We start from the raw sequence: 27957 nt of genomic DNA, 5'->3' as shown, positions 1-27957 counted from the left end.
TTTTGATAAAGTGTTTCGATTGGTCAATGAAGATAACTCTTGGAATTTGTGAGACTGTGATTGGTTAACTGTTACCTGTCTAATGAATAATGCAAAAAGTAGACTATAATATTAAAATAAGGGGAGGGGAATTAAGAACAGAAAACAGATGTATTATTATAAAATACTGAAGAACCAAGATAATTCCAAGACTGGAAAGCATGCAAAGGACTTAAATTACGCACTTACAAAACAAATAATACCTAAATATGTACTTGATATAGTTTATGTTTGTATTTTAGATATGCAAACTGTACAATACTAAAATTGTCCTTGAAAAAGAAAGTGCTTCCATAAAGATAATGATATTTAAATTAAATTTACAAAAATGAACCAAAAGCCAATTCAAACTGGTCGTCATTTGTTGCTTGATTTTTTTTATTGCATTGACATTTTATTACACAAATGTACAGAAACATAAATACTGTAAGAGCTATAACAATACAATGTTGACCTACACAATTCAAAAGAGACACCACACACTACTAATACAAATATGATTTAAATATTACCCGTACACCGATGTGTGTAAGCACTGTGTACTCAGTATTTTCCCAAATTCTGTGAAAAAATCACAGGCATATTACTCGGGTGGGATTCCTCTGACCTTGGATTCGAACTGCCTCTAGCTACCAGGCAATCTCGGTGGTCTAGTTGGTAAGACATCTGCTCTAGATTGACAAAGGTCATGGGTTTGAATCCCACCCAAGTGATGTGCCTGTGATTTTTTTTACAGAACTTGAGAAAGCACTGAGTATACGGTGCTCAAACACATCGGTGTAAGGGTAAAAAACAAATAACTATCTTTATCCCCGACGCAAATTTAACATCTATAATGACTAATAAGTCTTGTTTCTAGAGAAATCTTAATTATCATTCTTAGTTTGGGAGAAGAAGCAGATAATTGTCTTAACATCTTAAGATACTAGTCTGTTGAACAGCCATACCCTCTTCCAAAGTGATGATGAATATAACCAAAACCTGACAGAAAAACCCAAAGTACAGAATCCATCTATATGAGCTCACATAAAATGATTTACTTCTGCAAAGAGTCCCCTGGAAAATCAATGCTAAACTTTAGTACGGCATGTTTTGTACAGATATGAAGTACTGAATTCATCAGGCTCTTCTTGATCCAGGGCGGGGACAGCAGAGGATTTGTTAGGAAAGAATTAAACTTTGGCCACTGAGTTCCACCTAATAAAGCTCTCTTTGGAAATCAAACTTTGTTGGATCATGTTAAGTTGCACTAAGTGTCACAAAGAGCTCATACAATGGATTAAAGAAGAAAAAGTGGGACCCCAACAAATAATAAAAAGAACAATAAACACTGAATAATATTAAATAAATAAAGAAAAAATAAACAAATAAGTGAACAAACAAACAAACGAACAAACAAATAAATTAACTAAATCAAGTTTAGTAAAACATTCTCAAATTATTTGCTTAACATTTTTTCATTTCCCTGATTCGGTACTGGTTTCACCTCTGTCAAGTAATATACAAATATTATTGTACTAGGTTTTAAATAAACACATCCCATCCCTATTGGAACACCAGATCGTCTTGTAACATGCCTTGAATTGAGTGACTTTTAGTGATCATAAGAATGTTATTAGTTATCACAGTTGACCTAACTGGTGTTAGTTTCACAAGCTAGCCTGAAGTCCAAACCTAAGTACTAATTCTACCTACTTTACACAATTGACGTGCATATCTTGAGCAACATTTGGCACTAACCCACTGAGTTACAATTCTGGAGTAGATTTATTTAGGTGAATATCATCTGGGCAGAGAGTCCATTTTTGCTTTATTTAACATTAGTTCGCCATCAAACATTAATTTATTTTTATACAACATCCACTGAGCTGCTAAGCTCAAAACATTTCACAGAAGTTTTTGGTAAGCATGTATGGAAATTGTATACCTTGGCCATCAAGCTAGTGAGCAGAAAGTGTTGATAATAACAATTTGGAACCAGTCACGAGTAATGTTAAACAGTACTTTGGCTGGTAAACAAATTCTGCAAGCAATATTTTTGTTGTGCTTAGCAGTTGTTATGTGTGTCGCAGCTTTATGGATTGACTTGCTCAACTTCATTAGATGGGCTGAGATTGAAGAGACCTTACGCACACAGCGCCATTTGAGAAGGGCACCCCGATCCTAGAGCCCAACAGGAGGTTGTTCATTGGCCAATCCTGTGCGTCGCGTGCGTTGCGTTTACAAAATTAGTACAAGTTTGTTAATTTCAACAGTTTCATCATTGGTTTGACAGTAAGATAGCAACTTGATGACATTAATGCACAAACTATATTCTTGAACAAAGAGTTTCCTAAAAGCCACAACTTGCTTTATAAAAAACATGTTACCAGCCAAGTTACAATTGTGACTGGTACCTCCCTACTTTATGCTTATCAAACACTTTGTGCTAACCACCTAAGAATCTTGGTCTGGTAACCAGACTCTACATTTACATTTTAGCATCTCTAGCACGGTGTATATACACAATATATACAAATCAGTCAGTCTCTGTAGACTCCCCTTTAAAACTAAATTAAGGAAAACTTATTTCCTTTCATTCAATGATCGTGAACGATGATTGGATAAACCATTTATGATTCTCAAATGAAGGAGTAAACGTGGAAGCAGTGAGCAAATAGCATCAGCAAAAGCTCTTGCTATTAGACAAATGTTTAAATTTTGTATACATTTGATGACTTGACTGTGGCTGTTTTATTTTCAAAGGTTTGTTATTTTATGCATATGTTGGGATACACCAAGTGAAAATACTAGTCATTGACAATTACCAAAGGTGTCCAGTGGCTTTAAGCATGAGCAGCTTTATGAATTGTTTTCCCGTTAGATTTCGATCATTGTCTTGATGAATGACTCTAGAGTATAAAATATTCTCAGCACTTTTATTAATTCTTTCAATAGCTTCCACAAATGCGCATGATTTACTATCTCACATTTTTTAATTTACAAAAGATTTCTGGAGGTTTATTAAATAAGACTAGGCCTACTTATTTACAGATTATAAACGAATCGTTGTAAATTAGTTTTACTATTGTGTATAATACAATGGATCGATGGCCAATTTCCTAATGCTGCTTACTCCAAAATCATGCTCTTACAAACACTTATGGCTGTTTGAAAAACACACTTCACAGAGCGGCCTAAAGCCCAGTTCATCCCGACTGCTACTGCTTTGTACGAAGCGAATTTCTTCCGTCACAAAAAAGAAATTGATTATTGTGTGACCAAAATTCGCTTTGCCATGCAGGAACTGGGCTCAAGAGCAGAATTTATACGTAAGCAGTTGATGTCATTCGGTCCTGCTGTGTAGAATAAAGCTACGCTCACTAGTTCACTACACAATCTTTGGCCGCCTGTCATACTTAACAAAAGTCACTGAAATGCTGACGATATCTAGTGGTTTCAGCAAAGACAGTTTTGAGAGAAGACTAGTTTGTTGAAACAAAAAACTTTTCTCAAAAACTGATTTTATATTGAGCTATTGCTGTTTCCTTTGTTTACATTTCATTATTACCATTTACAAATATATCACATAGAGCTGCTATACAAATGCAAGACCACAAGAGAATAATGCATATAAAAAAAACAGCTTAACATCTCATTTTTGCTTAGCAATGATATGAAATTAGGCTTGGATCGCTTGGCCTTTTGGCTGTTGACAAGATTCTGCACACAAATTATTTAATTTATACGGAACAATATTTGGAATTCGTTCAGGAAATTTTGTGATCACCATGGCAATGCAAGTTTGTTTTACTGACTCTTGTGATAAATAGTAGTTCAATTGCCAATAAAAACCTGTTTTGTTATTTATATGTGGCCAAAATGGTTTATTTTAGTATTGAGCAAGTTCGGGTGGCGACTAGACTTGACTACACAGACTAGACCAACCAGAAATCATAGAACCACAGGGAGATTGACTATATCGAACCATGCACTGGAGCATGGTCGACTACGGTCAATTCCAGAGCTATGTCATAGTTTCTGGTCAAGTCTAGTCGTTCACCCAAACTTGCAGCAACAAACTGTCTTCAAGAAGTTGCCATTACTCTTTCTTGGTAACCGTGGCATCTTTGAGTGAGGAGAATGTCTTCTGGAGCCAGCTGTTATTCTTAGAGGAATGGAGGTCTGTCATTGCCGAGTTGAGTTTATGCTCAAGATCTTGAACTTGACATTGTGACTCAACGAGTTGTAGTTTGGTCTGAGCTAACTCTAGCTCAAGCTCACGAATCTGATGAAAGAGAAAAAGTTAAAATTATCTCAGAATGTCTTAAGAATCGCTCACTGACAAGCGCTCTCCTGCCGAATCCAAAGCGGAAGCCGTGGTTTTGAAAAGGGCCTTTTAAGGCCCTTTTCCAAACCACGGTTATGTATAATGAGTTAAGATTTATAACATGATATGATTGAGCCTAGAATGTCTCAGACTGAGTTATGAGTAGTGTTTAAGTTAATATGACTATAGTCACATGCATGATGTGAAGACTTTCATAAGATAAATAGACTGTCATTTTTATTTTTTTTTTATTTTATCCCAGTGGATAATGGTTTATTGACGATATTTCACAAAATCATACATCCTATCATTACAACATATATATGAAAAAAGTGAAAGCAAGACACAGCATTTTAAAAGAGAATTAACACTTTCATTGTTATTTAACACTGTCATTTCTCATTCTCGCACTGTATGTAATTAAGTGCATGATTTAGAATGCTTACAACCATAGACATGGTCAAAGTCCCTCCAGCTCTTACCTGTTGTTCTGCAACAACTAATTCTGGTTCTGGTTCTTCTTCCTCTGAGGCTCTGATTACATCAGAGGACTGGTTAAGTTTACCGTCTTCATTAATCAGATTGGCACACTGCTCACAAGACTGTAACCTCCGCTGAAGAAATAACCACAAGAGTAAAATCCGTTATCTTAAAGATACATCAAGGATAGAATGAAAGACAAAATTCCCAAGAACAAGAGAACATGATTTCTTTAATTTATCTTTAATTTTTTTTTCAAATCACTCTTCCCCTTTGTGCTTTAGATTCATCAGCTGACGCATCTCAAAATTAATTTCAGCTCCTTATGAATAATGCCAAACTTTTTGTTTAAAGATTTTTGTCAGACTGTACTACAAGTGAAACACTTGAATTGAAAATGACGCCTTTGTCTTATTTCTTTACCCTGAGTCTTGCCATTTCTTCCCGGGCTGCTGTCTGTTGCTTCTCAAGACGTTCACTGAGTTGTGAACAAATCTGTTTATAATCCGCGATGATTGTAGAATTCCTTTTTGAGTCTGACTCTGATTTTTCCATCCCGGTCCGATACATTTCCTTGATCTGTAACCGATTGATAAAAAAAGGTATAAAAAATAGTTAGAAACTTTGTGTGGACGATGACATTTTTGATAACATTCAACGAGGCCCCCAGGTAGAACAGTTCATTGAAAACTGATGGGGCTACCCTGGTTAAATAAGAAGAAATAAATAAATAGTAAATAATTTCAAATTACGCCAAGTTTCTGCAGCAAACCACCCACCTGTGAAGTCTCCGACTCCAGGTGTTTATTTTCTTCTTCAGTATCTAGAAGTTGGAGTTTGATGGCCTTAAGGTCTCTGTCCAATTCATCAGCTCGATCTCTCTCCTGTTGGTTCATAAAGAATAGAAAAACTTAAACTGCGACTGATCGATTTAGTCTTGAAAATATGGAAAAAGGTGGGATAAGATCCCCATGACAAAAATAAGCATTAAAGTTGCTTATTGGTAATATCCCTACCCCAAAGCCCGCTAAAAGCAAACAAACAACACTGAACATAGACAACACTCCCCTGTGCAGATGACTATAATCTATAGATCATTTTTAATACCAGGCTATGGTTTGAGCTCGTCCACCCGATTGGACGCTCCAAACTGAAAGAACACGTTTTCAAAATAACTGACAAAACCCAAGCAAGGAGCCAAAGCGTACCCCAAGCCGGAACCCAAGCCACAAGCTCAAGGCGGGAGCTCAAGCCGAAAGCCCAAGGTGGGAGCCCAAACCAGAGTAGTGGTTCCAATAACAGCCACAGACCATTATCATGGTTCCATGTTTTTGTCAGATTCCCAGTGTTCAACAAAGATTATAGAATTCAACCAATAAAAGGGGCCAGTCTGACACTCGTTTTGAAAAGTCTAGTATCCTACCTTATCTAATTGTTTCTCCATGGCTAATCTATGGACAATTAGTTCTCTGGCTAACTCGTCATTCTCTTGTTCCAGACGAATGTTGGCATGCATGAGTTGTTTATTCTCTCTCTGTGTGTGGAAGATAAAGTCAGATTAATAACTCAATCAGAAAATCACTGCATTTAAAAACTATCGTGGGAAATGACATAACATATGAGTCATCACTAACGAAAAGGTCTGAAACCTGGATAGAAATTCAAAGGTATGTTGAATGATGGCATTTCTACCGTTTGGGAACCCATCGGGTTATAGATTCCAAGGAGCTTTTGGAAACAGTATCACAAGCACTAGGTAAGAAGACCAATGAGCAGGATTTCTTTATTTGTGAAAAAAAATATTGTCTGATTTTCTCGACTAGGCTGTCATAAAAAGTCTGAATTCAGCCAAAAGTCTGAACAATCTCGTCCCTGACATAAAAACAAAATGAGAGAGGTGACACGGTGTTGTCTTCTCAAGTGTAGGATTGGGGAGTCTATGGGAAGGGGGGATGGAAACAGACTTCCTTCAGTCATGGAGGACCAACAACGACAGACTTTGAATCTTACTTCAATTCTCTCCAGAGGGTCTTCTCTGTCTTCATCTTCCCTCATTGCATAAAACTCCTTCTCGTATTTCTTGAGTTTACGGTTACTGATCTAGGGTAGAAAGGAAATCATTTTAATTATTAATCTGGTTTATTACTAAAAACAACTACAAGGTTGGCAAACCCTGGCTGAAATAACCTTGTTTACTAGATAAAATTCATTTTTAGGAGAAAGTGAGTGTGAAAAAAAATTACAAGTCTCTAACCTCACATTAATATGCTGTATTAAAATTGCCATCGAAATTGATAACGTTCTTGGGCAAAATTGTTCGACATCCAAAACATACAATGACATCATTCTGAGATAAGTGGGTCTGTAAATTTTTGTACAGAATGCAGTTTTGTACTGGATGTCTGCAAAAGACCTTATGCACCTCATTTCAGTAGAGCGCCCTCACCTAGAGGTCAAAAGGAGGTTGTTCATTGGCCAATACTGTGCGCTGCGCGTAAAATCTGTGCGTTTCGATTGTTTCATCACCGTATTTCCTCTAAGATGGCGGCTGGATGACGTCAATGCATAAGGTCTATACAAGGATAGGTTTCACCCTAACCATCTACCATCACAACCCTCTTACTAACCTTTGTACTCAGTGCAGTCTGCATGAGCTCTTGAGCGCTTTCTTCAGTCCGGTAGCGTTTCGGTAAAGTCACCCGGAAGTACTTCAATACACCTTCGAAATCTTGTCCAAGTAACTCCTTTTTGGCAGCCTGAAAAATCAACAACGATTGTTTTAAAAGTTTGAAGAGATTTTACTTCTGAGGTTGAATTATCAAAGCAGGTTCGACCTCTACTGAGAATAGCTACCCGTAGTGTTCAAATTCACACACGACTCGCACGGTACATTGACACTTAAGTTTGATATAAGCTCTGTAAAGCAATAATTCTATGGGTGGTAAGCGCAGAATTCCATGGTAAGCATGACAATGACATTGGGCCAAGGGCTCAATTTCATAAAGCCAGTAAGCACAAATAAATATGGCTAATCAGAAACAAGTTACCAGCCAACATTCTACACTAAGATTACAATGTTTAAACTGGTGTTCCACACATCTTTTGCTAAGCAAAGACATTTGTTAAGCAGTATTTGTTCCTAAGCAGCTTGATAAAATTTGGGCCTGCGCTGTCTATTCCTACCAGCACACTTACCATAAAGGATTCCTACAAAATCACAACAGCAAGGTAATTGACTAGTTTGATACAGCAACCTTAACACTGAGCCTACTAACTGTATCATACAAGCCCCAGACATAAACAAAGTGATTTACGTCTTCTTGTCAGGACCACAGGGTCTTAAGATTCATTCTTTGAATCACTTGAGTCTTACTCACGGAGAACAGGAAGGGATAAATTTCCTAAACAATGGGCTCGTAGAAAGTTACGCTCAATACGTAACAGGACCAAGAATGCCTTTGCCTTTATCATTGTCTATTAAACTAAGCTCTGAGTAAGTTATCCATTAAAGGACAAGTCAACAAATAGTGTTTGAAGCTTTGCATGGTGTGTGAAAACAAGAATTAACTATAAATAAATAGCAAACTTGTGTGTACAACCATGTGTCGATCTCGTTAGTGGGAGTGTTTGGTCTTAATGTTTCGAACAGTCTACTCTGCTCATAACACTGGCCAATAGAATAAAAGTCCTTTACAGGGTGCCATAAGCGCAGAATTCTGTGGTTAGGACTACCGAGAAAATGATCTACGTTGTCTATATTCAGCAACCTCATTGCAGCCACAACAGGAAATGTCTCCACAAAATGTGAAATAAAGTGTGAATTTATGAAAGAGGAAATGAAAACTTAACGAGCAAGTAGTCAGTAATAATTGAATGATGGGCTTCACTTACTTTGAGCAGTGCTACAGCTATGTTGAACACAATTGGCATACCCTGTAAAAATAATCAGAGATATTTATAACTTGATTAAATTAGTGTGTACTGTAGAAGGCAATCGAGTACAATGGATTAAATTCCCAATAGTATGGCAGTCTGACGTCAGTGCTGAAACTTATCTGCGCAATTACTGGGAAGCATATGAAGAACTAGCGTGCATCTGCTCATCGCATTTCACGGCGACCCGTTCAACACGGGAAATTCCCTTCAAACTCACAAACTCGGGACAAGTTTTCGTCAGTTTTAGAAAAGTGCCTTTGTTAAACTTACAAAGTTACCCCCATTTCCTTCAGTCAACGTCACTCTCAATTCAACCATTCCTTATCAGCTTCTACTCTCGGTAGCATCTAAGATACCCACAACATTCTCCACTTTCTAATTCACTTAACAAATAATTCCAACGATGGTTTGCTTTCTTTAACTCAATTGTGTTAAACAATTTCCCTTGCTCATAGTGACGCTATTCAATAATGCTGATTTGATTTGGACGAACCCTAGCGGACTTCAGCCTGGCAAACTTCTTCATATCGAAGCAAAATATAACATCACTTTCAAATGGACCGACTTCGAAGAACCCTTAGAAATTCCAAAACAGCTATGAGTACAGCTACATGCCTGTATGCTTCGTTTTTGAAAGGACAAGGGCACCAAGGCATTTTCTTCTTAGTTAAAAGGGCACCCTATGAGGAAATTGTAAATTTCTACTGGAGCATTGCAAGGGAACCAAGGCAACGACAAAGGGGCACGGAGGCAATGTTGCCTTCGTGAAGTATCAGGCCTGAAGTTAATAATTAAAAGCACCTAAAACAGTTATGAAAACAATTATTAATTAAATGCACAGTATTCAGTGTAATGTTTCCAAGAAATTTAATTACTGTTTAAGTGCAGTGGACCTCTGACAGTACTGAGTTTGAGTCTCATTCTTCAGACTCTGGGCAAACAATAAACTTGACCCCATTGGTCAAGAAGAACAAATACAGGGTTAATTGAACAGGAATCAAGGCATGCCAGAAAGCCATATACCATATGTTGCTGAGTTGCTATTAAATTACGCAAACAGTGCCCTTGTTGGTGAGGTAATTAAAGTCACGATTCAGGGTAGCAACATGCCTTGGTTAGCAACCATGGTATGGAAGCCTGTTTGTGATTCAAAGCTCACCCAGAAAGCTACTTCAAATGGAAAACAAAACCTTTAATCACAAACACTATTGCATAATTTGGACGCTTCTACTTTAAAATTAACAGTACAATGCGAAAAAGCAAAAAACATGTTTTTGATGATGTCTTGTTGTTTCTTTAAAATAAAAATGCAACAGCTTATTTTGGATATTACAACCAAAATTAAGGACAAGGTGTGTCAAATTTTTCAGTATTTTCTCCTGACTCACAAAACGGATAAAGCCAAAATATTCACAGGTTTGTTTGCCAAACATGAACACTGCCTCTTACTATTTCGCAATACCATTTTGCTAAACCAATGCAGTATAAAACCACAGATTTCATTCAATTTGTTGTGGGTGTTTGCCTTGATGCCCCTTGAAGTGATCCAGTTCAATAGGGAAAAAGAAGCCTTGCCCAAGTAAGAATGAAGTTTAATTAATCTTACCTCCATTAAAAAGAGATCCATGATGTGAAATACTGTATAGAGAGGAAACTTTGCTGTGTATAGAGTCAGGAACCACTGTGAGGCGTACATGTGAGCTTCAATTCCAATATGCACAAAGTGAGAAAACAAATCTGGAATGTTGTCCTAAAAATCAAAATACATGAAAAGATAAAACACCTGTTAAAACGATTCAATGAGAAAATAGAATAAGCAGTTGCAAACTGATTACCAAATGAAGATTGTTTTTCGGTTGAAGGGAAAGTGTCGGTGCTTTATTTCTTACTTGAAGAATGCAAGCTGAGTACACACAAAATTCCCTGCTAGTGCTAACCTGGGAAATAATTGCGGAATTCCCTGCTACTGAAGTGCTAATTCTTTGCTTACGATAAGCAGAGCCATGACTTTGGGCCCAGATAGTTTTCCACCAAACAAAAAATCAAGAACATGGATAAAGCGCCTTTTTTACTCACCTCCATGAGGCGTTCAAGCTGATAGAACTTGACGTGTAATTCTATAAAGCTGTTCATGAAGAGATCTCGGAGGTGGTAATCGTACATGATCTTTGTTAAGACGGCAAATGCCTGCTCTTCTGGCATCTGTCGAGTATAATCATAAAGATGAAAGATGTTATTTGAGGTCCTAGATGATGAGAAGCCTCGCTAAGTCTCCCCAAGGCCTAAAAGTTCCCTGAACCTCCTGGTCCTCCCCAAACAAAATCTTCAAGAAAATATGCTGGATGTAAGAAGTTAAAGAGAAAAGGCTCAAGTTATTAGTACTGGCTGGTGACTTGGTTCTTTCTGTACCCTTCACTATGCAATAAACTTCCTACTCCTGCTAGAAATTAAACTGGTCTCAATAATTTTAAAAAGGCCCCCAAGACCCATCTTTTCTCTGGTTTTCTCCTGTCTGCCCCCCCCCCCTTTCTGTTTTTCACTTCTTTCCTTTTTCAGGACTTTGCATCATCTGGTAAAAGGCACTTTATATCTGTCCTGTTTTTTATTGTACCACAATGAAGGAAAAACTTGAAGGAGTTAGTCCTCCTCTACAATTCTGGATCTATTCTTACTGAAAGTGATAAGTTTACTTACATGTAACCAAAGAACGGCGGCAAGAAACGATAGACCCTGACAGTAGCCGACCTCAGAGTCATATACTGAATACGCCTGCCAAGAAACAAAACAACCAAACAAAAATACAATTTTAAAAGACATTTTTTGTTCATGTTCTGTTTACTTTATGGCATGTCTCGGACACCATACTCAAGCTTTAATATTCTGATCAGTAGGGACTGGGTTCGAGTCCTGGTCTCGACACTTATGTCTTAGATACTTAACCTTCAGTGCGTCGTCCTACAGGATTGGATGTAATGCTGGTGTCTGAAAACTGTACTTTTTTAGACCTTTATCATGGTGCAGTATCTTCATTTTTTCCATCGGTAACAATGTAACCAAACCGAGGCTGGAAGAACAAAATAGTCTGGTTCCTATTTGTTTAATGATTATTAGCATTCATTATTGTTATTCGATAAAGGAACATGACCAAGATGGAGGCAGCATGATAAAGGTATACTAGCGTTGTCTTTGTATTCAAACATGATGTCAGCTAGAATGTGAATCCAAAATGAGTAGTTTCAAATGAAACGAGAAGGCTCTTTGAATTTCCCACTCTCTCTCTGATACATGTATGACATGCTTGACTTCTCCTAAATTTCCCTGCATAAGTATGCCCTTAATGAAGAAGAAAACAAATAGGGAATCTCAACAATTTCTAGATAGATGTTCTTCATTATTTTTAAGTGACTAAAACGTGATGACACTTCAATATTTCAAAATGACGGATCAATCTGACCTACTAGTGACCAGGGTCCATTTTCATAGAGCTGCTAAGCACAAAAATTTGCTTAGCATGAAATTTCTTCCTTGATAAAAAGAAGATTACCAAACAAATTTCCAAACGGTTTTCAGAAAAAGCCAACAAAAGCTTAATACAAGCAATATGCAACAAATGGAAACTTGGTTGGTTATCCTGTTTTTGACAAAGAAGAAATTTCATGCTAAGCAAATTTTTGTGCTTAGCAGCTCTATGAAATTGGGCCCTGGTATTTCATCAACCTGTAAGTATTTAGAGATGGTCAGCAGAGACAATTATGGATATGGGCACTTGACATTGCACGACCAGTAAAACATTTCCGCTTTGCTTAAGAAGTTTTCTCTCCAGACAACTCTTTAAGGCCTTAGGGCACGCGATTTTCAAGATTGTTGGACAATAACTGTCAGTTCTGAAGCTGGTCAACTCATAATTGGTGAGGAAATTTCACTGGAAATACTCTGGGGAAGTTGGGATAGGAATGGATAGGAATTGAAGTTCCTTGAACCCGTACAGCTCAGAGAGATGTCAGAGGAAAATAAACAGAAAATGGCTGCGAAATTCTGGATTAAAAACTCTGACATTCACAAACCGACCATAAATTCATAACAATAAATAAAAATTTCATTAATGCTGAACTTTTGAAGTTGTTTATTTCCACAACTGCTTTTAAATCTGTTTGACCCTTTAAGGTCGAATATAATAAGCTTTTATACCAACATCCCCAGTGTATTTTCAGGGGAATTTCTTCACAATTATGTGTTGACTGGCTTCAGATTTGACAGTTATTGCTGAAGGATCATGAAAATAGCGTGCAAGAGACATGGCAAGTTCACAAAATGAAAATTTGAGATGCAAACTAGAGTCAATTTTTCTGTAAATTTCAAAGATTATTTTGAATTTATTTTTATTAGTTTCAATTTGGAGACAGCAATCAAATTACATATAAAAATAAAATGAAAAACTTAAAAAACCTAATAGGAAGTCACCTTCACACCATTCGTTGTTATGTGATTTTTTCACCCATAAAATATTTGTATAACTTGGACTTGGCTTGTCTTGTTCATTGCATCTGATAACTTGTGGCTTCGAAAGGTCATGCAGTTTTCATGTACTTTGTGCTACCATTACCTTCCATGTTGTATACCAAAACTCAAGTACGCAACTGTAAATCCAAGGTGTTCAGATTAATCAACTGTCGAGTGAAACAGGTGCAAATATTTTACCCTTGTCACTTAGTCAATATTGAACCTACCTTGCTGATTTTGTACATTGCGTCTTGTCCTCCTTCGCTTTCATTCTGGAACTTCTCATGAGCTGTGAATGTTCTCGTTATGTCGGCAAGAATTACCTGCTCGGCAGGTGAAATCTGAATAACAAAAACAAAATAGAAGAACATATTTAGGAAATTGGAAGTTGAATTGAGAAGATCCTCCAAGTTAACTTGAGGGATTTCTCCATCCAGTCTAAGACATCAGGCCCAGAAATTCATGGAGGACACAGCCTTCGTTGCCCTGGTCTTAGCTTTGGTGCCCCTTCAAAACTTTTCCATAGATTTTACGATTTTCCATCGAAAGTGCCATTTTCTAAAGGAAAATGGCCTTGCTCTCCTCAAGATGAAATTTCAGGCCTGAGACATATCTTAATATGATTCTAAACATTTTAAGATGCGAGGAAAATGCTTGGATGAGAAGACAAGAAATAATGTATCGATCTGTTTAAGTGGGCAATTTAGTTTCCTTTGCAAATTTATGCAAAACACGTAGGAATCTAAGCCTTTTAAAAAAAAATGTATGGGAGCAAAAGTTCCAAATATATGTAAATTAATTTATTTGAAGCAGCTGATCCCAACATGTATAAACTAAATCAATTTTAATTTAATTATCTGCCAAGAGAAGGAAAATTGATTTATATATAGTCCAGAATGAATATCTCTCAGTCAACACAAGCAATCAATATGGTTCTTAGGAGCCAGTGGTCTTGAGCAAGTCTCAATTCAAATCTGCTTACTTCCTATAAATTGTTTTTATCTGATCGCTCAGCTGAGCAAATTTTGTTTTGCCAAGAAAATCTGCCTGCAACCTTTTCTGGGAAACTGATCATAAACAGCTCAATGTTTTTTTGTTCTTAGCAGATTTTCCCCCTGTGCCAAGCATAGATGTGTGCTTAACAATTTAACAAAACTTGGGTTCACCTTCAGTAACTATGAACTTTGATTTTAGTGAATTCAGAAATTAAGGTAACAAAGGCCTTACTATGGCAGTGACTGTTGCCAGAACATTGAAAAGTCCGATTCTAGAAATGTTATTGCTGCAGCCAATGTCAAAGCTAAAGATGATTTGGATGTGACTTAAACATGTAGGCCTTTATGACTTCATTATTGATTCTATTAACTCAGAATGAAGACACTTGATCTGGGAACTTTAATTTAACAAAGAAACTTTTTCTCATAAATATATAAGAAACCCAAAACAGGTGTATAATTGGAATGTATCAACCCTCTTACAATCAGGTATCAAATAAGGTACCAAACATGTATATATTAATAATCCATTAAAATGCTAATGTGGTCTCAATTGTGGACCGTAGACAGATTAACATAAACGTCATAGGCAAGGAAAATCAAATGTAAATAGTCCAATATGTTTACATCAAAACAAATACACATAGTCCGAAAGAGACAAAAAAAAAACGCTCCAGGTGCAGTGTACTTAAAGGGAAGGTACATGTTTGGTAATTGTCAAAGACCAGTCTTCTCACTTGGTGTATCCCAACATTTAAAGCATAAAATAACGAGCCTGTGAAAATTTGGGCTCAATTGGTCATCGAAGTTGCGAGAAAATTATGAAAGTAAAAACACCCATGTTGGACGAATTTGTGTGCTTTCAGATAAGAATAAAAGACGTCTATTAATATTTTAGTGAGAAACTACTTCTTTATCAAAAACTACGTTACTTCAGAGGGAGCCGTTTCTCACAATGTTTTATACTATCAACAGCTCTCCAATGCTCGTTTCCTGGTCAGTTTTGAGTAATTACCAAAGTGTACCTTCCCTTTAACGTAAAACTTCAAATTCAATTTCATTTTCAACAACTGTGTCAATATGTTTACTCGTTTAAGACAAACAGTTTGATGGATTTAACTGCTATTTTAAAATCAGAGTCTTACATCCAAACAGATTATAAGGATATGGGTTAATATAATAGGTTAATGTCACAGTTGGTTAGCAGTTGATTGTTTGCGATAAAAAATATTGCTTAGCATTTGCTTTAGCGGGAAGTATGAATTTGGCTTACCCACTTCTGACATTACAAAATTCCCCTCCAGACAACATATCCCTATTTAGAAATGGAACAATCTGCTATATGGCACTGTTTAACTGATAAGTTTCAGCCGGGTTGTTCCATTTGCAGTTAGAGGCTGGATTTCTCCTATTCTGGACTATCAGCTGTGAGGCGAGAGCGATATTGACATTTTGCGAGCAGCCTTTGAGTCAAGAGACAGGTCTCTACTGCACAGCTACTCTATTTATTTCAACTGACAGTTTGTTGTAAATATAAATTGCTCTGACCGGCTGCACATCATTAATCGGAAGCTTATACTCAACAATATATGCGGACAAATTTGTTCTGACTGGTTAGACATCTGATGAGACGTGAACATTTACAGGGTAAAGTATAAATTTATTTCTTAACATTTTCTGACTGAAAGAGTTTATTTCTTACAAAATAACTGTACTAATTTCCTCTGGGCCTTCTTACAAAATAACTGTACTTATTTCCTCTGGGTTGTTGAAATTATGTTTGTACACTACTGGAGAATTTTGGGGGAAAAGTTGTGAATACATATAACATACTTCGATGTGGGTTCAATGTGAGAAAAGCAGAGAGAAACAATGTTTATTATAGTCATGGTGAAATCAGCGGTTAGCCTGGTCAGATTCGAACCCACAACTTTGTGAATGCAAGTCCTGCAGTCTAACCACTTAGCACATGTGTGCTGTATAGATGTACCACATGATATCATATTGCTGGCTGGAAAAGTCTTACTTCAATACGACAAGCCAGTACACGAATAATTTTCCCCAAGTTTTTGAAAAGTGATACCTTTCCAAACTAATTATTACTCTATAATCGAACATCCTAGCATTCTGTTGCCGTCTAGAATTTCAGAGTGACACATGAAATTAAAATGGAACACACTACGATCAATGTGCTACAATATTTTAAAGTCCAAGTACAGCACGCACCACTTCAATGAATAACCAACAGAATCAATAATGACAGTTGTTGGTTCAGGAAGAAGTGTTTTCCAGAGCAACAGCTATTTTGAAGTTGTTTTAATTCTACGGGTTGGTTAAAGGCAGTGGACACTATTGGTAATTACTCAAACTAATTATTATTAGCATAAAACCTTATCTGGTAACGAGTAATGGGGAGAGGTTGGTAGTATAAAACATTGTGCGAAACGGCTCCCTCTGAAGTGGAGTAGTTTTCGAGAAAGAATTTTTTTTCCACGAATTTGATTTCGATACCTCAAGTTTAGGATTTGAGGTCTCGAAATCAAGCATCTGAAAGCACACAACTTCGTGTGACAAGGGTGTTTTTTTCTTTCTTAGTTATCTCGCAACTCCGACGACCAATCGAGCTCAAATTTTCACAGGTTTGTTATTTTATGCATATGTTGAGATACACCAAGTGAGAAGACTGGTCTTTGACAATTACCAATAGTGTCCACTGGCTTTAAGGCTGGATGTTTCCAGTTGTGTTTAAAATAGTAGGCGCTTGGAGGTGTGGAGTCAGCTGCCAATATTTCATGCCATAACAATCAGAGACTACAGACAACTTTAAGAACCTTCAAATAGACATTGGAATAATAGGAGCTTTAAAAGTTTCCGAATTCACGACAAACTCATGTGCAATCTTGACCTGGTTTAATTCCGCCTCTGAAATAAGACCAATGGTTGAATCGATCGATATTGGTATGTAGTGTGGAAATGTTGGCTTAAGGCAAGGGTGCATTTACAGTGCGTGTGTGTTTGTGGTACTGTTTAATTTCCTGTTCAGTACGGTACGGTTGCTTGAAATAATGAATATAATGTGCGGTAGTCAATGAGAGGTTGATTGGTGTTTACACATGAATGCACATGGCATGCTTGCATGAGTAGTTGAACTTATAACGGGGACATCGTAAAAACATATCGTAAACATGCCTGGTTGGTGTTCAAACCTACCAATATTATTACCATAGCCTTGTCCAAGGCTCTTTACGCAAAGCACGGCCAACTCTGAATTCACCCTGTATAGCGCGTTGGGAAGACGAACTGCATAGATACAGTCATGTACTGCACACGGTATATAACAGTACTTGATACCATGGGGTCGAAGCATGGTTTTTTGAGGTTTTTCAACCTCGTACAAGCAGGTTTGGACAAGGCTACTATTACCAATGCTTTACCTCGATTCAAAGTGAGTCAAGTACCTTGATTCAAAGTGAGTCAAGTACCTTGATTCAAAGTGAGTCAACACAGAGGCCATGGAGGCAAAGGCCTCCGTTGCCCTGGTCAGTGGAACTGCCCTTTGCAAAATGAAAATGGCCTTGCCCTCTCAAACATGAAATTCCAGGCCTCAAAAATACTGGGAGCAGCAAACAATATTATGCAACCTTCACCATATTTGGATTCAAAGAGGATATTTGCATACCACAGAGAAAACGAAACCATGCTGATTTAGGGAAAGTAAGATTGTCAGTTAGTTGCAGTAGTATTGTCACCTCTACCTCCTCATTAAGCGATGACGTGCAGCTAATAATTAAAAGCGGCACACAGATTGTCACTGAGCAGTTGTTGGCTTTCTGTACTCTGCCTAACGTTGAAGTATTATATTTGATATTTCATGTATGTAGGTCACTAGGGTTTTCCTCCAGCTACACTGATTAAGACAACCATTATATCTTGGCCTCTGATCTTAAGGAACGATTAATGCAAGCAGTTTCTTCATTCAAATACAGACCTTACCCTACTTACCCTACTGTGCTTCAAGTCACATTTCTCAGTTTCTATAGGCACACAACTAGAGATTGGTATCTTCAACTCTTAATAACCTTTTCTCACTACCCAAATTAAGTGTAAGTAGAGGCTGGTGTCTATAAAGGCATTTTGGTAAAAAATATCTGGGTTATCACAGAGAAAAGAATCTTACATAAAAATAAGAAAGACTCTGATGTTCAAAATGTGAGGCCTTCAGCAATTATTTTGTGGAAAAAATATAAAATGTCTATTATGTGCTTTTAAATTTTGTATTTATTATTTTCACTGTTCGTTGGGCCTTAAGCATTTCTGAAACCATCCCAACTCCTTAGGAGTATGCAGCACCAGCAACCAAAATGGTGACAGGTTGCTAATCATTCATGTCAACAATCTCTACCCTCACAGATACCCGATAAATTATTTTGTACTCCTGGGCGATGGGAAGTAATTATAGTTAAGTGTTTTGCCCAAGAACGGAAGTGTCAAGATAGGCATTCAATTCAAACCAACACTCTAATGACTAAACCATTAAACCTTGAGTTCCATGATCAAGACCGCACGACCAAAAGATGTTACACTAGTACATGGTGTTACCGGAAACCTTTCCATATCTTTAGTAGATATTCTGTGGTTTTCTGTCTATCCCATTCTCTTTGGGTGTAATTGTCCCTACACATACACTCTCGGACGATAAAAACAAAGAATCTTAGGTTTGATTGCTTTCCTGACAAACTGTGCATAGCAACTTAGGAAGGTTTTACCACAAGCCAGGCACTGCCACCTCCCAATTATCTAACAGCAGCAGACTCAACATAAATCATTTTATACATCAGCATAGCGTCCGTCCATACCGAAGCAACGTCCAATGACTCCTCGTTAAAATGTTAGCTGGCAGAAAACACTTAAATGAAAGACTGCGACCGGATGATTAGGATCGTGAACTATAACAGTGGCTACAATCTTAACATATGTTAACATTTTTGATATGCAGTTGATGGAAGGACAGATATGATGTTATATTCACAGATGAAACAGGGAATATAAAGAAATCTGATTTTTTAAGATTTAAAAAAGTTTACTTCATGACAAACAGGCTTTGACAACTTTTGTGAGTTTTTACATCCTGCTCCAGGAAAAAAACCTGATTTATTTCTTCTATCTGATTAGTACAATAACTTGATCCTTCTTTTTCATGCTGCAAAGTTTTCACTTTGTGAACAACTAAAATAGACTGTTATATTTACTTGAGTGTAGCTTGGGGGACCCCCCCCCCCCATCATAATCACCTTTCCAATCAACTAAGTGAAAAAAGCTGTTTACTGAAACATGTCAGAAAAAAGCACCAATAATTCTCTGACATTCCAAGCTGACACTACTAGGCCGATGTTTGTCCCTAGGAGGTGAACTATTTTTCAGACTAGATTTTTCAAAGCTGGAAAGCGACCCATTGGAGGCTCCCGAGATGACGTCTTGAAACAACCCTTCACACTACCACCAAGCTGGATAACACCCTGGAGGATTCTTGAACTCTACTTCAAATATCAACCACACTTCTTACAAGATTTATTCTTTTCAATTTTTGTTTTGAACAATTTTTGTTTCAAAGATGTCCGAATATGTTAATAACTGAAATTCCTTAATAATTGTTAGGAATTTAGTCTTGGGCAATTTCATCTGGAATATCTGAGTTGATATGTGTATATTTTATTGTTATCGAGCCCTTGAAGGAATTAAGAAAGTAAGACACAAAAAATTCAATAGATCACTTACACCTCTCACAGAAACAGCATCTTAAACCGCCTATTTCAGACAAGTAAGATTTCTCTCAACAATTGTGCATTAACAGATCACTACGGTTCATAGAGCAATAATCAAAGTGAATTCCCATCACAGGAACTCCAAAGTGAAAAGCAGTGATAAATGACAACATATGCAATGATGATTGCTTGCAGTCATGTGTCAACTAAAGTGAGACAACCGTGTGTTGATAGGAAAGGCGTTTATTACTCCCTTCGCATGGGACTTATTGATGACCTCATGGGAATATAAGTTATAGTTTATAGCCAACAGACAACTCTATAAACTTCAATAACGTCATCCTGAGAAAAACATCTAAGATGTCACCATCACCGTCTATACACAAAACACAATAAGGCCTTAGAGTTTGCTCTTGAAGTAGATTTTCCTCTGGCAAGGCACCCTTCCATGAGGAAAATTTAAATTGTGTTAGAATTTTGAAGATGGCACTGGATCAAAAGCACAGGGCACCTTGGCAGCAATTGCTGTGGGTGCTGTGGGTTAATTCGAGGTCTGGACAAACAGATTTTTACAGCACCTCCCAACAAACTTCTTGCATTAACAATCCTCCAAAAAGTACGTCTGATAAGGTCAACAGTAAAATCAGTCTGAGTAAGATGATAATTAAGATGGTTCAGCCTTTCTCTTTAGTGTCTTATTGATGCTCAAATCTCTTTGAATCACGTTGCGTCCGATAAGATCAGGTCAGCCTAAGATTGAGGCATCTCTAGGAAAATCGTAAAGTCATGCTGGCATTACTGTGCTGGATTTTGAATTACATAAACATAACATGCAAATGTACATGGTAAGTATCTCATAAAAGGCAGTTTTATAGTATACTGTGCATATATTATTATTGTGCATATAAAAATATTGATATAATACTCATAACTCCAGATGCTGATCATTATTTCTAGACCTGGAGATGTTCAGTTGGTAAAATGTTCTTATTCAATCAAATAAAATGACCTCAGAAGGGAATTGTTTCTTCAAGATCTTCAATAGAAGCAGTCAAGTCCACAATAAGGACTGACAATTAAGATGAATTATGGACACAGCTTGGTGAACAGGGTTTCCTGCCACCCATTGTCGACCGTTATTTCAAATTAATTTAGAGCGACCATGACTCACAGTTATGACACACTAGTACTAAACGACACTGCCTTCACAGGTGAATAGAAATTTAATTCACTTTGAAATAAATTGCTTGCCAAGACCATGGTGAAATAACAAAACTGATTAAGTTAACAAATTTTGTATTTATTATTTTTTTTCCTTTTTTGGGGAGGGAGGGGGTATTAACAAAAATTAAAGTTCTTAATTTTGTACTCTTTTCTTGAATAGCTGAATTAATTTAAAAACTGTGAAATGTTACTAACAGGTTACTGTAGTAATTTAATTATTAAAGTATTTGAGACAATGACATTTTTTTAACAACCTGATTTTGGAGTAAAATATAAAACACATCACTTGAGCTAACTTTATAAAAAATAAAATGGTGCCTGAAACCAAAACTGTACTTGAAATGCTCTCAAAAAAACAAAAGTTAAATATTGTTCGAAAAGAAAACAGACGAAAGGGATTTCATAGAAATCTAAAAATATACAACATACTTGTGGTAATTTACATATATCTTCATTCACAGTGAGTAGGGATTCATGTCATGGCCAACAACTTGATCTACAAAAGGTATCCAAATCCTTTAAAAAGCCATCAATATGAAAACTACGACACACGCAGGCCATTCTCTTAAGGTAAATGTTGAGCTCCTTTTCAGATCAATCTTCAAAATGTAACAACAAGAATTTGATAAACTCTCCCTATCCCAAATCTAATTCATCTTCAGCATTCCCACAGATAATGGGACTCCATCCCATCCTGAGGTTCTCAATTAAATCTTGTTTTTGCTCAGTCTACTGATCTGTTTTCATCGCAAATAATAAGCAGTCATATTTGGCTGAAGGACCATTCAAGAATTTCACAGAAAATCCTCAATTATAATATTGAGTTAGGAATTCTTAAGAGTCTCTCAACCAACCGTTCTCAAGGGACCCACTTACAAGAAAACCAGAGCATCTGTTTCCTTATTCAATTACCAATGACATATTTATTGCATTGTAAACTGCCTCTTGTGAAACACAAACAAAGATGTTGCAAATAACTTCGGAAGAAGTCACCAAAAGAACATCTGAGATCGTGACAGATGAAAATTTATGCTCAATAAATCATGATGATAAAATGGTTAATTAATAAGGTGTAAAAATAAATACTGGTAGTAGAATCAGTTGTTTAGGGCAACTTCATTGAATGGGTCTTGCTCTTTTCAAGGGGAGTTCTTTCAAGGTTCTGTTATGAAGTTCTGCAATGACTAACCTTCACAAGTTGAACTGGCTGAAATTGAAACTACTGACCAACTAAACATATATATTTAAACTATAGTTTTCGTTCATTGATTTCTCTTCTCTAATGCATAGGGGCCTCTTGGCGATGTGCTATATTATAAAGAACTGCCTTAAGTGTAATTGTTCAAATTTAATCATACAATCACTTAGGGTTACATCCCAAATAATATTAAATGTACGGAGTCAGTTTCCCCTGCGGTTTACATAAAGAAGGTCCGGTTTGGATCGAAAGCTAAGGCCATCTACCCTACTCATTATCAGTAGAGAGTTTACATGTAGCAAGCAGGATCTATAATGCATCTCTGTCCCCACCTGAAAAAGCTATGGAAATAAACAACCTGCTTCAAAAGCATTTACTGAAGGGGTTTGTGGAATTACTATCAATTAAAGATGACAGGTGAACATGAACTGAATGGTTTTATTTCACTGCTCTAAGTAAAAGCAAAGTAAGCATGTTTGATTCCGGCCATGATCAGTTATTTTGTTTTTCTATGAATTCATGTCGTTCTTTTTGTTTCTGATTGATGGATTTATAAGTAAGTGGAAATGGAAATGTTCGTGAATATAGTGATGTATCGAATGGCATGGAAATTATCCAAGGTGAATACGTAATAAGGCCAACATTTGAAGTTGAGTCTATCCTAAAGTGATACTGTGGCAGTACCAAATAATGTATTTTTTTCTAAATAAAAATATCCAACAGCTTTTTGGACAATAAATGTAAAAAAAAATATTTTCATTTAAAAGTGTGCATTCCTTGTTTTCTAGCGGTTAAAACGCTTATTTGACTGTGTTTAAGCAAAACTATTCAGATTCTTATTCCAACAGCAGAAAACAATTGTTTGGGTAATCCCGCAAGCAGAAACTTCATTATGCTGGTCAAATGATACATAATATAATAGTGTTGAATTAATTCATGAATTATCGTTGCTCGCGAGTCGATCCAAGATAAAAAAATTGTTTAAATTAATTCATGAATTATTGTTGCTCGCAAGTCAATCGTTGATAAAAAAAATTGCTTAAATTAATTCAAGAATTATCGTTGCTCTCAAGTCAACCCCAGAAACTATTATGACCAGTATAATTCTATGCATTAACCTTGCTAAATAAATCACCATTATTTATTTTTTTAAGTACGGATTAGCCAAGGACTTTCTGTTTGAGCGCTTTATTTGGAACTAATTATTATTATTATCGGTTTTGTTTAAAAAAAAAAATTCAAACATCGTAGCTACAAGCTGAATTGAGTTAGAAATACAGAGATTATGCATGACATTTGGGGAAAGAAGCAGTTCGGCTGTGGTTTTAAAATCAATATGTCAATAAGATTTCAACAACTTTTGATTCTAGTAGCCGTCTGAGTCATTACAAATGTTATATTGATTCATTTGACATGAAACCCTAATTATTCCATATCTTTGTTGATTTCTACCATAATGCAGAAGTGATGACTGATCAGACTGGTGCCAATCCCTGATGAGACTGAATATCACATGTACAGCACAGCATCTATCACAACAACACAGGGAACCAGCCTCACCACACTTCAATTGGAGAAATTGCACTGTTACGTTGCCAAGAACTCCCTGATGAGTTACCATGGTTACACCACGTTGCGGAGTGATTGCTAAGTATTACAAGAGAGAGGGAGTACTAATTGCAAGAATCGTGAGGATCATCGGACAAACCAGCCCTGCTACGCTTTGACTTTCGGTTGATTTATGCGCGACAGACGACTGCTTGTAAAGTAGCTCGGACACGGCAATAAAACAAACACTCATGTGGAACGTAGATTATTTTTCCATCTGAACGATCAGATTGCCGGCAACAACTGTGACGTATAAGAATTGGGACAAGTGTGAAAATTTCAACCGCTAAAAGGAAAATGTGCAGCATTTTTGAAGAGAACCTCATTTCTTCGACAATTTTTGGAACTGGATGTCAAAAGGATTACTAGTCTACTCTATCATATTGAAAGATGACTTGTTCACCCAAATATTAAATGGCAACAAGAAGCGATATACATAGGTGAAGAAAAAAACAGAGTGAATGTTACACATGAAACAATAAATAATTTGGGAAAAAATGCTGCAAATCTGAAAGACTTCTACTTTTGCAAGTCGCTGTTTTATCAGAATAATCAGCTACGACTCTCGAAATGGGATTCCAAATTCCTCTTCATACAGAGCAGTTACAGAACAAATCAACTAGACAAACATGACCTAAATGATGCTACCTGAAAGAATAAACCTGAATAACAAACTCAATTGAGGTAAAGTTACCCGCACAATAGGAAATACGTCAATACTTCTGTGTGAAATCCACACTGACTGCAGTAGATACAAGATCTCACCGCATGTCCGACTTCAGCAACGCCCATCAGGTGACAATTGAGCTTTCATAATGAGGTGTGAATGATTTGCCTTGGAGTTACAAACAATTAAGTGATCAAACATTGTTCCTACTTTTAGACTCAGTCTTTCAACGGAAGTGGGTGAAATCACTGTAAACCAATAGAAGGAGCACTAATGGAAAGCTGTTGAGCCATGCCCACTAGAAACAATCAGAAACGACAAACACTATAGGACAAATGGAACAACAAGTCGACCCCTATGAGTAAGATGCCCATGTTGTTTCAACCATCTCCGTCCAGAAGCTTTAATTCAATAACAGCGGAATACAGTACAGCCTTGGAGCTTGTTGTGTTTTTCACCCAAAGGCTGACCACTGTGAAACTTTATCTTACAGGTCCTGAGGATAGGTCAAAGATGACCATCGGGTAGATGTGCAGATGCTATCATTATTGCGCAGTTCTTGTTAGAAAGTCACGTCTCGGGGAACAAACAGATATAAAGTTAGAATTAAAGTAGTGTAGGACGAGTGTTGTTTACCACAAAGAGGAGGAGAGAGGAGGACGAAGGGTAATAACTCAACTCCTCATCTCTGGATGTACAGTAATCTAATTTACCAACAACAAAAACACTCAGGAAATCAGCAGAAGGTAAAGAAAACAAGGAATGTAAATACAGAGGAGATAATAGGGCAATTATTGGAGGAAACCTCCTTTCCGGATCGCATAACAGCTCTGTTGATGTAGTCATGATTGTATAGGATGAAATATATCTCTAAATAAGCAACAGTGGAAGCAGTAGAGGCAGAAAGAAAATCCTGAACAGCTTCGTGTCTCAGAAATCATTACAAGGATTTCTTGTTGGAACTTTTTAAAATGAAAATCACCAAACAAAAGTGATTATTGGTTGAAATGCTATTATAAGGAGCGTGGACTAGCACAGTGGAATAACGTTAAATAAGCAACACTTGAAGCAGTATTTGAACAGAAGGAATATATTTGATACCCTGAACCATTCCGTGTCTCAGAAATCATTTTGACAATTTCTTGTTATCATTTGAACCTCTTGAAATGAAAATCATCAAACAAATGTGATTATTGTTCAATCAAATCACCGCTGAGCAATTCACTTGTCAATTAAAGCTCTGAGCTCTGATCTGGAAATCTTTTGCCGTCCATTGAATGTTGAAATAATAAAAAAACCTCTGAAACTATAGAAGTTTGTTTCAAATAATGATCAAGCCAGAATGAAGAGAATTTTATAAATTGTTTCTGATGTAAACAGATGGAAGGCAATTTGTCAGTGCAAACAAGTCATCCATCACAAGCTATTATTACCAGCGAACCGTATTACGCCTTCATTCACACTAACCTCTTTAAATGAACAAACTCCCTCCCCTTTGCATCTTTCAGAAACTAAATTAATTTTTGTTTGATCTGTGGAACTACATATCCTGGATGAGTGTGGCAGGCTGACATCACAGCAGCCTTCCCTACAGGGAGCATCCGTTCAAATAACTCTAGTCATTTATCGATCGATGAGATGACAAGTGTATTGACTCTGATAGAACCACTCAGTTGGACTTAATCTACATGAAACAAATGAGCATTTAGATCTTGGGTTTGACGTCCCGCTAGAGATGAACATAGTAAGGGATACACAACAATATACTGGTTTGGTCACTCTCATGAAAACAACTCGACTAATTCTCATTTTGACATCAATGAAGCACAACATAACAGCTGAGAACCGGCATATCTCAGAAAGGAAAATCAAGTGAAATTGTCCTAAAAATAAATTTAAAAAACTAGTAACAATGGCCGAGACACTGTACTCCTACATGTACTATGATAATGTTACAAATGCAACGAGAATCACGGACAGTGTTGGTTTGAATGCTGAGTTGGCTAGAGTAACATTACTTCTCACCTCCATCTTAACTATATCAGCAAACATCATTGTCTTGATAGTGTTCCAATATATGAAGACATTGGAGAACATGACGGGTGTATTTGTTCGCTCGTTAGCTGTGGCCGATCTGGGGGTTGGTGTTTGTGTCTTGATCGCGACGCAATCCCAGTGGGCTACCGATTGGCCACATGAGATGTGGTCATGTAAGCTCATGGGGTACCTCCTAGCTGTTATGGTCGCTGTATCTATATTGAGCTTAACATGTGTAAGCATCGATCGTTACATCGCAATCATTAAACCACTGAAATATAAATCCATCGTGACTAAACGCCGAGCTCGCATCTACGCTTTGATTGTATGGATTTTAGTTTTACTCATATTTCTACCAGCCATGTTTGGTTGGGGTGGATTCGCTCAAAGCAATGACTGCAAGGTAACTTTCGACAAAAGTTTACAAGTGTCATTTTGCGTGATTTGCATCCTCATTATTCCTTCACTCATTATATCTATTTTCTGCTACTATCACATCCTACATGCTTGCCTGGCACAAACTAGACACATTGAGCGATTAGAGACGCTGTTTCACGAGCCAGACACTCAAGATACAACCACAAGAATCTACGAGCGGATGCTAGCTAAGATGTTCCTTATCGTAATCAGTGCTTTCTACTTCTCCTGGATACCCTTTGTGATTCAGAAGATCATCGAAGTCACATGTCAAGTCCAGGTGAATCCAGTGGTCAGCTTCTTGACCGCATGGCTGGGATTCTTAAATAGTTTTCTTAACTGCATCATCTATATCATCGGACATCGATCATTCCGTGAGGGGTTCTACTTGATGCTCAGGTCATGTTGGCGTGGTATAACCTCAGTATGTAAAACATGTAAGGATCTTTGCTTCTCTAAGAGCAGGGAACGTTCACAAAGTCAGGTGATGCAGCTACAGGAATTTTCTGTGACGAACTGTTAATCTTAGACTACCTAATAAAAGAGATCTAGTTCTGAAGTATTTTTGGTTTGAAATTTAACAAATTTATGTAACAAACTTGGTTATGAAACTGTAACAGAGATGGATTTATTAAGTACTGAGATAAAATATTTTACTAAGTACTACAGGCATGTTTATTGAAAGATGTATTTTTTTCACAAAATAAGATTTTTCTTTTATTTTTTTAAGTCAAAATGGATTTTGATGGCAAAAAGACATGATCAAGGAATTAGCAGGAAAAATG

The 27957-nt window shown here is 36.9% G+C and overlaps 2 protein-coding genes across 6 annotated transcripts in view; one reads left to right on the top strand and one right to left on the bottom strand.

Moving 5' to 3' along the window:
- Positions 1-402: 402 nt before the first annotated feature.
- LOC139948031 (rab GTPase-activating protein 1-like) overlaps positions 403-27957 on the bottom strand; it is a 49656-nt gene continuing 22101 nt past the window's right edge. For all 5 annotated transcript variants that reach the window (XM_071946015.1, XM_071946018.1, XM_071946019.1 and 2 more), the window contains 12 exons: positions 13492-13605; positions 11459-11533; positions 10841-10966; positions 10371-10514; positions 8720-8761; positions 7456-7584; positions 6839-6928; positions 6252-6362; positions 5608-5712; positions 5252-5407; positions 4831-4962; positions 403-4306 (listed from right to left, as the gene is read on the bottom strand). In XM_071946015.1, coding sequence (XP_071802116.1) covers positions 4121-4306; positions 4831-4962; positions 5252-5407; positions 5608-5712; positions 6252-6362; positions 6839-6928; positions 7456-7584; positions 8720-8761; positions 10371-10514; positions 10841-10966; positions 11459-11533; positions 13492-13605 — 1410 coding nt within the window. In that variant the 3' untranslated portion in view covers positions 403-4120. The remainder of the gene's footprint in view (positions 4307-4830; positions 4963-5251; positions 5408-5607; positions 5713-6251; positions 6363-6838; positions 6929-7455; positions 7585-8719; positions 8762-10370; positions 10515-10840; positions 10967-11458; positions 11534-13491; positions 13606-27957) is intronic.
- On the top strand, positions 26631-27868 carry LOC139948353 (G-protein coupled receptor 52-like). The gene has a single exon (XM_071946495.1). The coding sequence runs from the start codon at positions 26631-26633 to the stop codon at positions 27693-27695; it is 1065 nt and encodes a 354-aa protein (XP_071802596.1). The 3' UTR covers positions 27696-27868.

This window comes from Asterias amurensis, chromosome 15 (genome assembly GCF_032118995.1).
Source record: "Asterias amurensis chromosome 15, ASM3211899v1".
In the NCBI taxonomy this organism is placed as follows: Eukaryota; Metazoa; Echinodermata; class Asteroidea; order Forcipulatida; family Asteriidae; genus Asterias; species Asterias amurensis.
The sequence above is the reverse complement of the archived record's forward strand: the minus strand, read 5'-3'. Positions and strand labels throughout refer to the sequence as shown.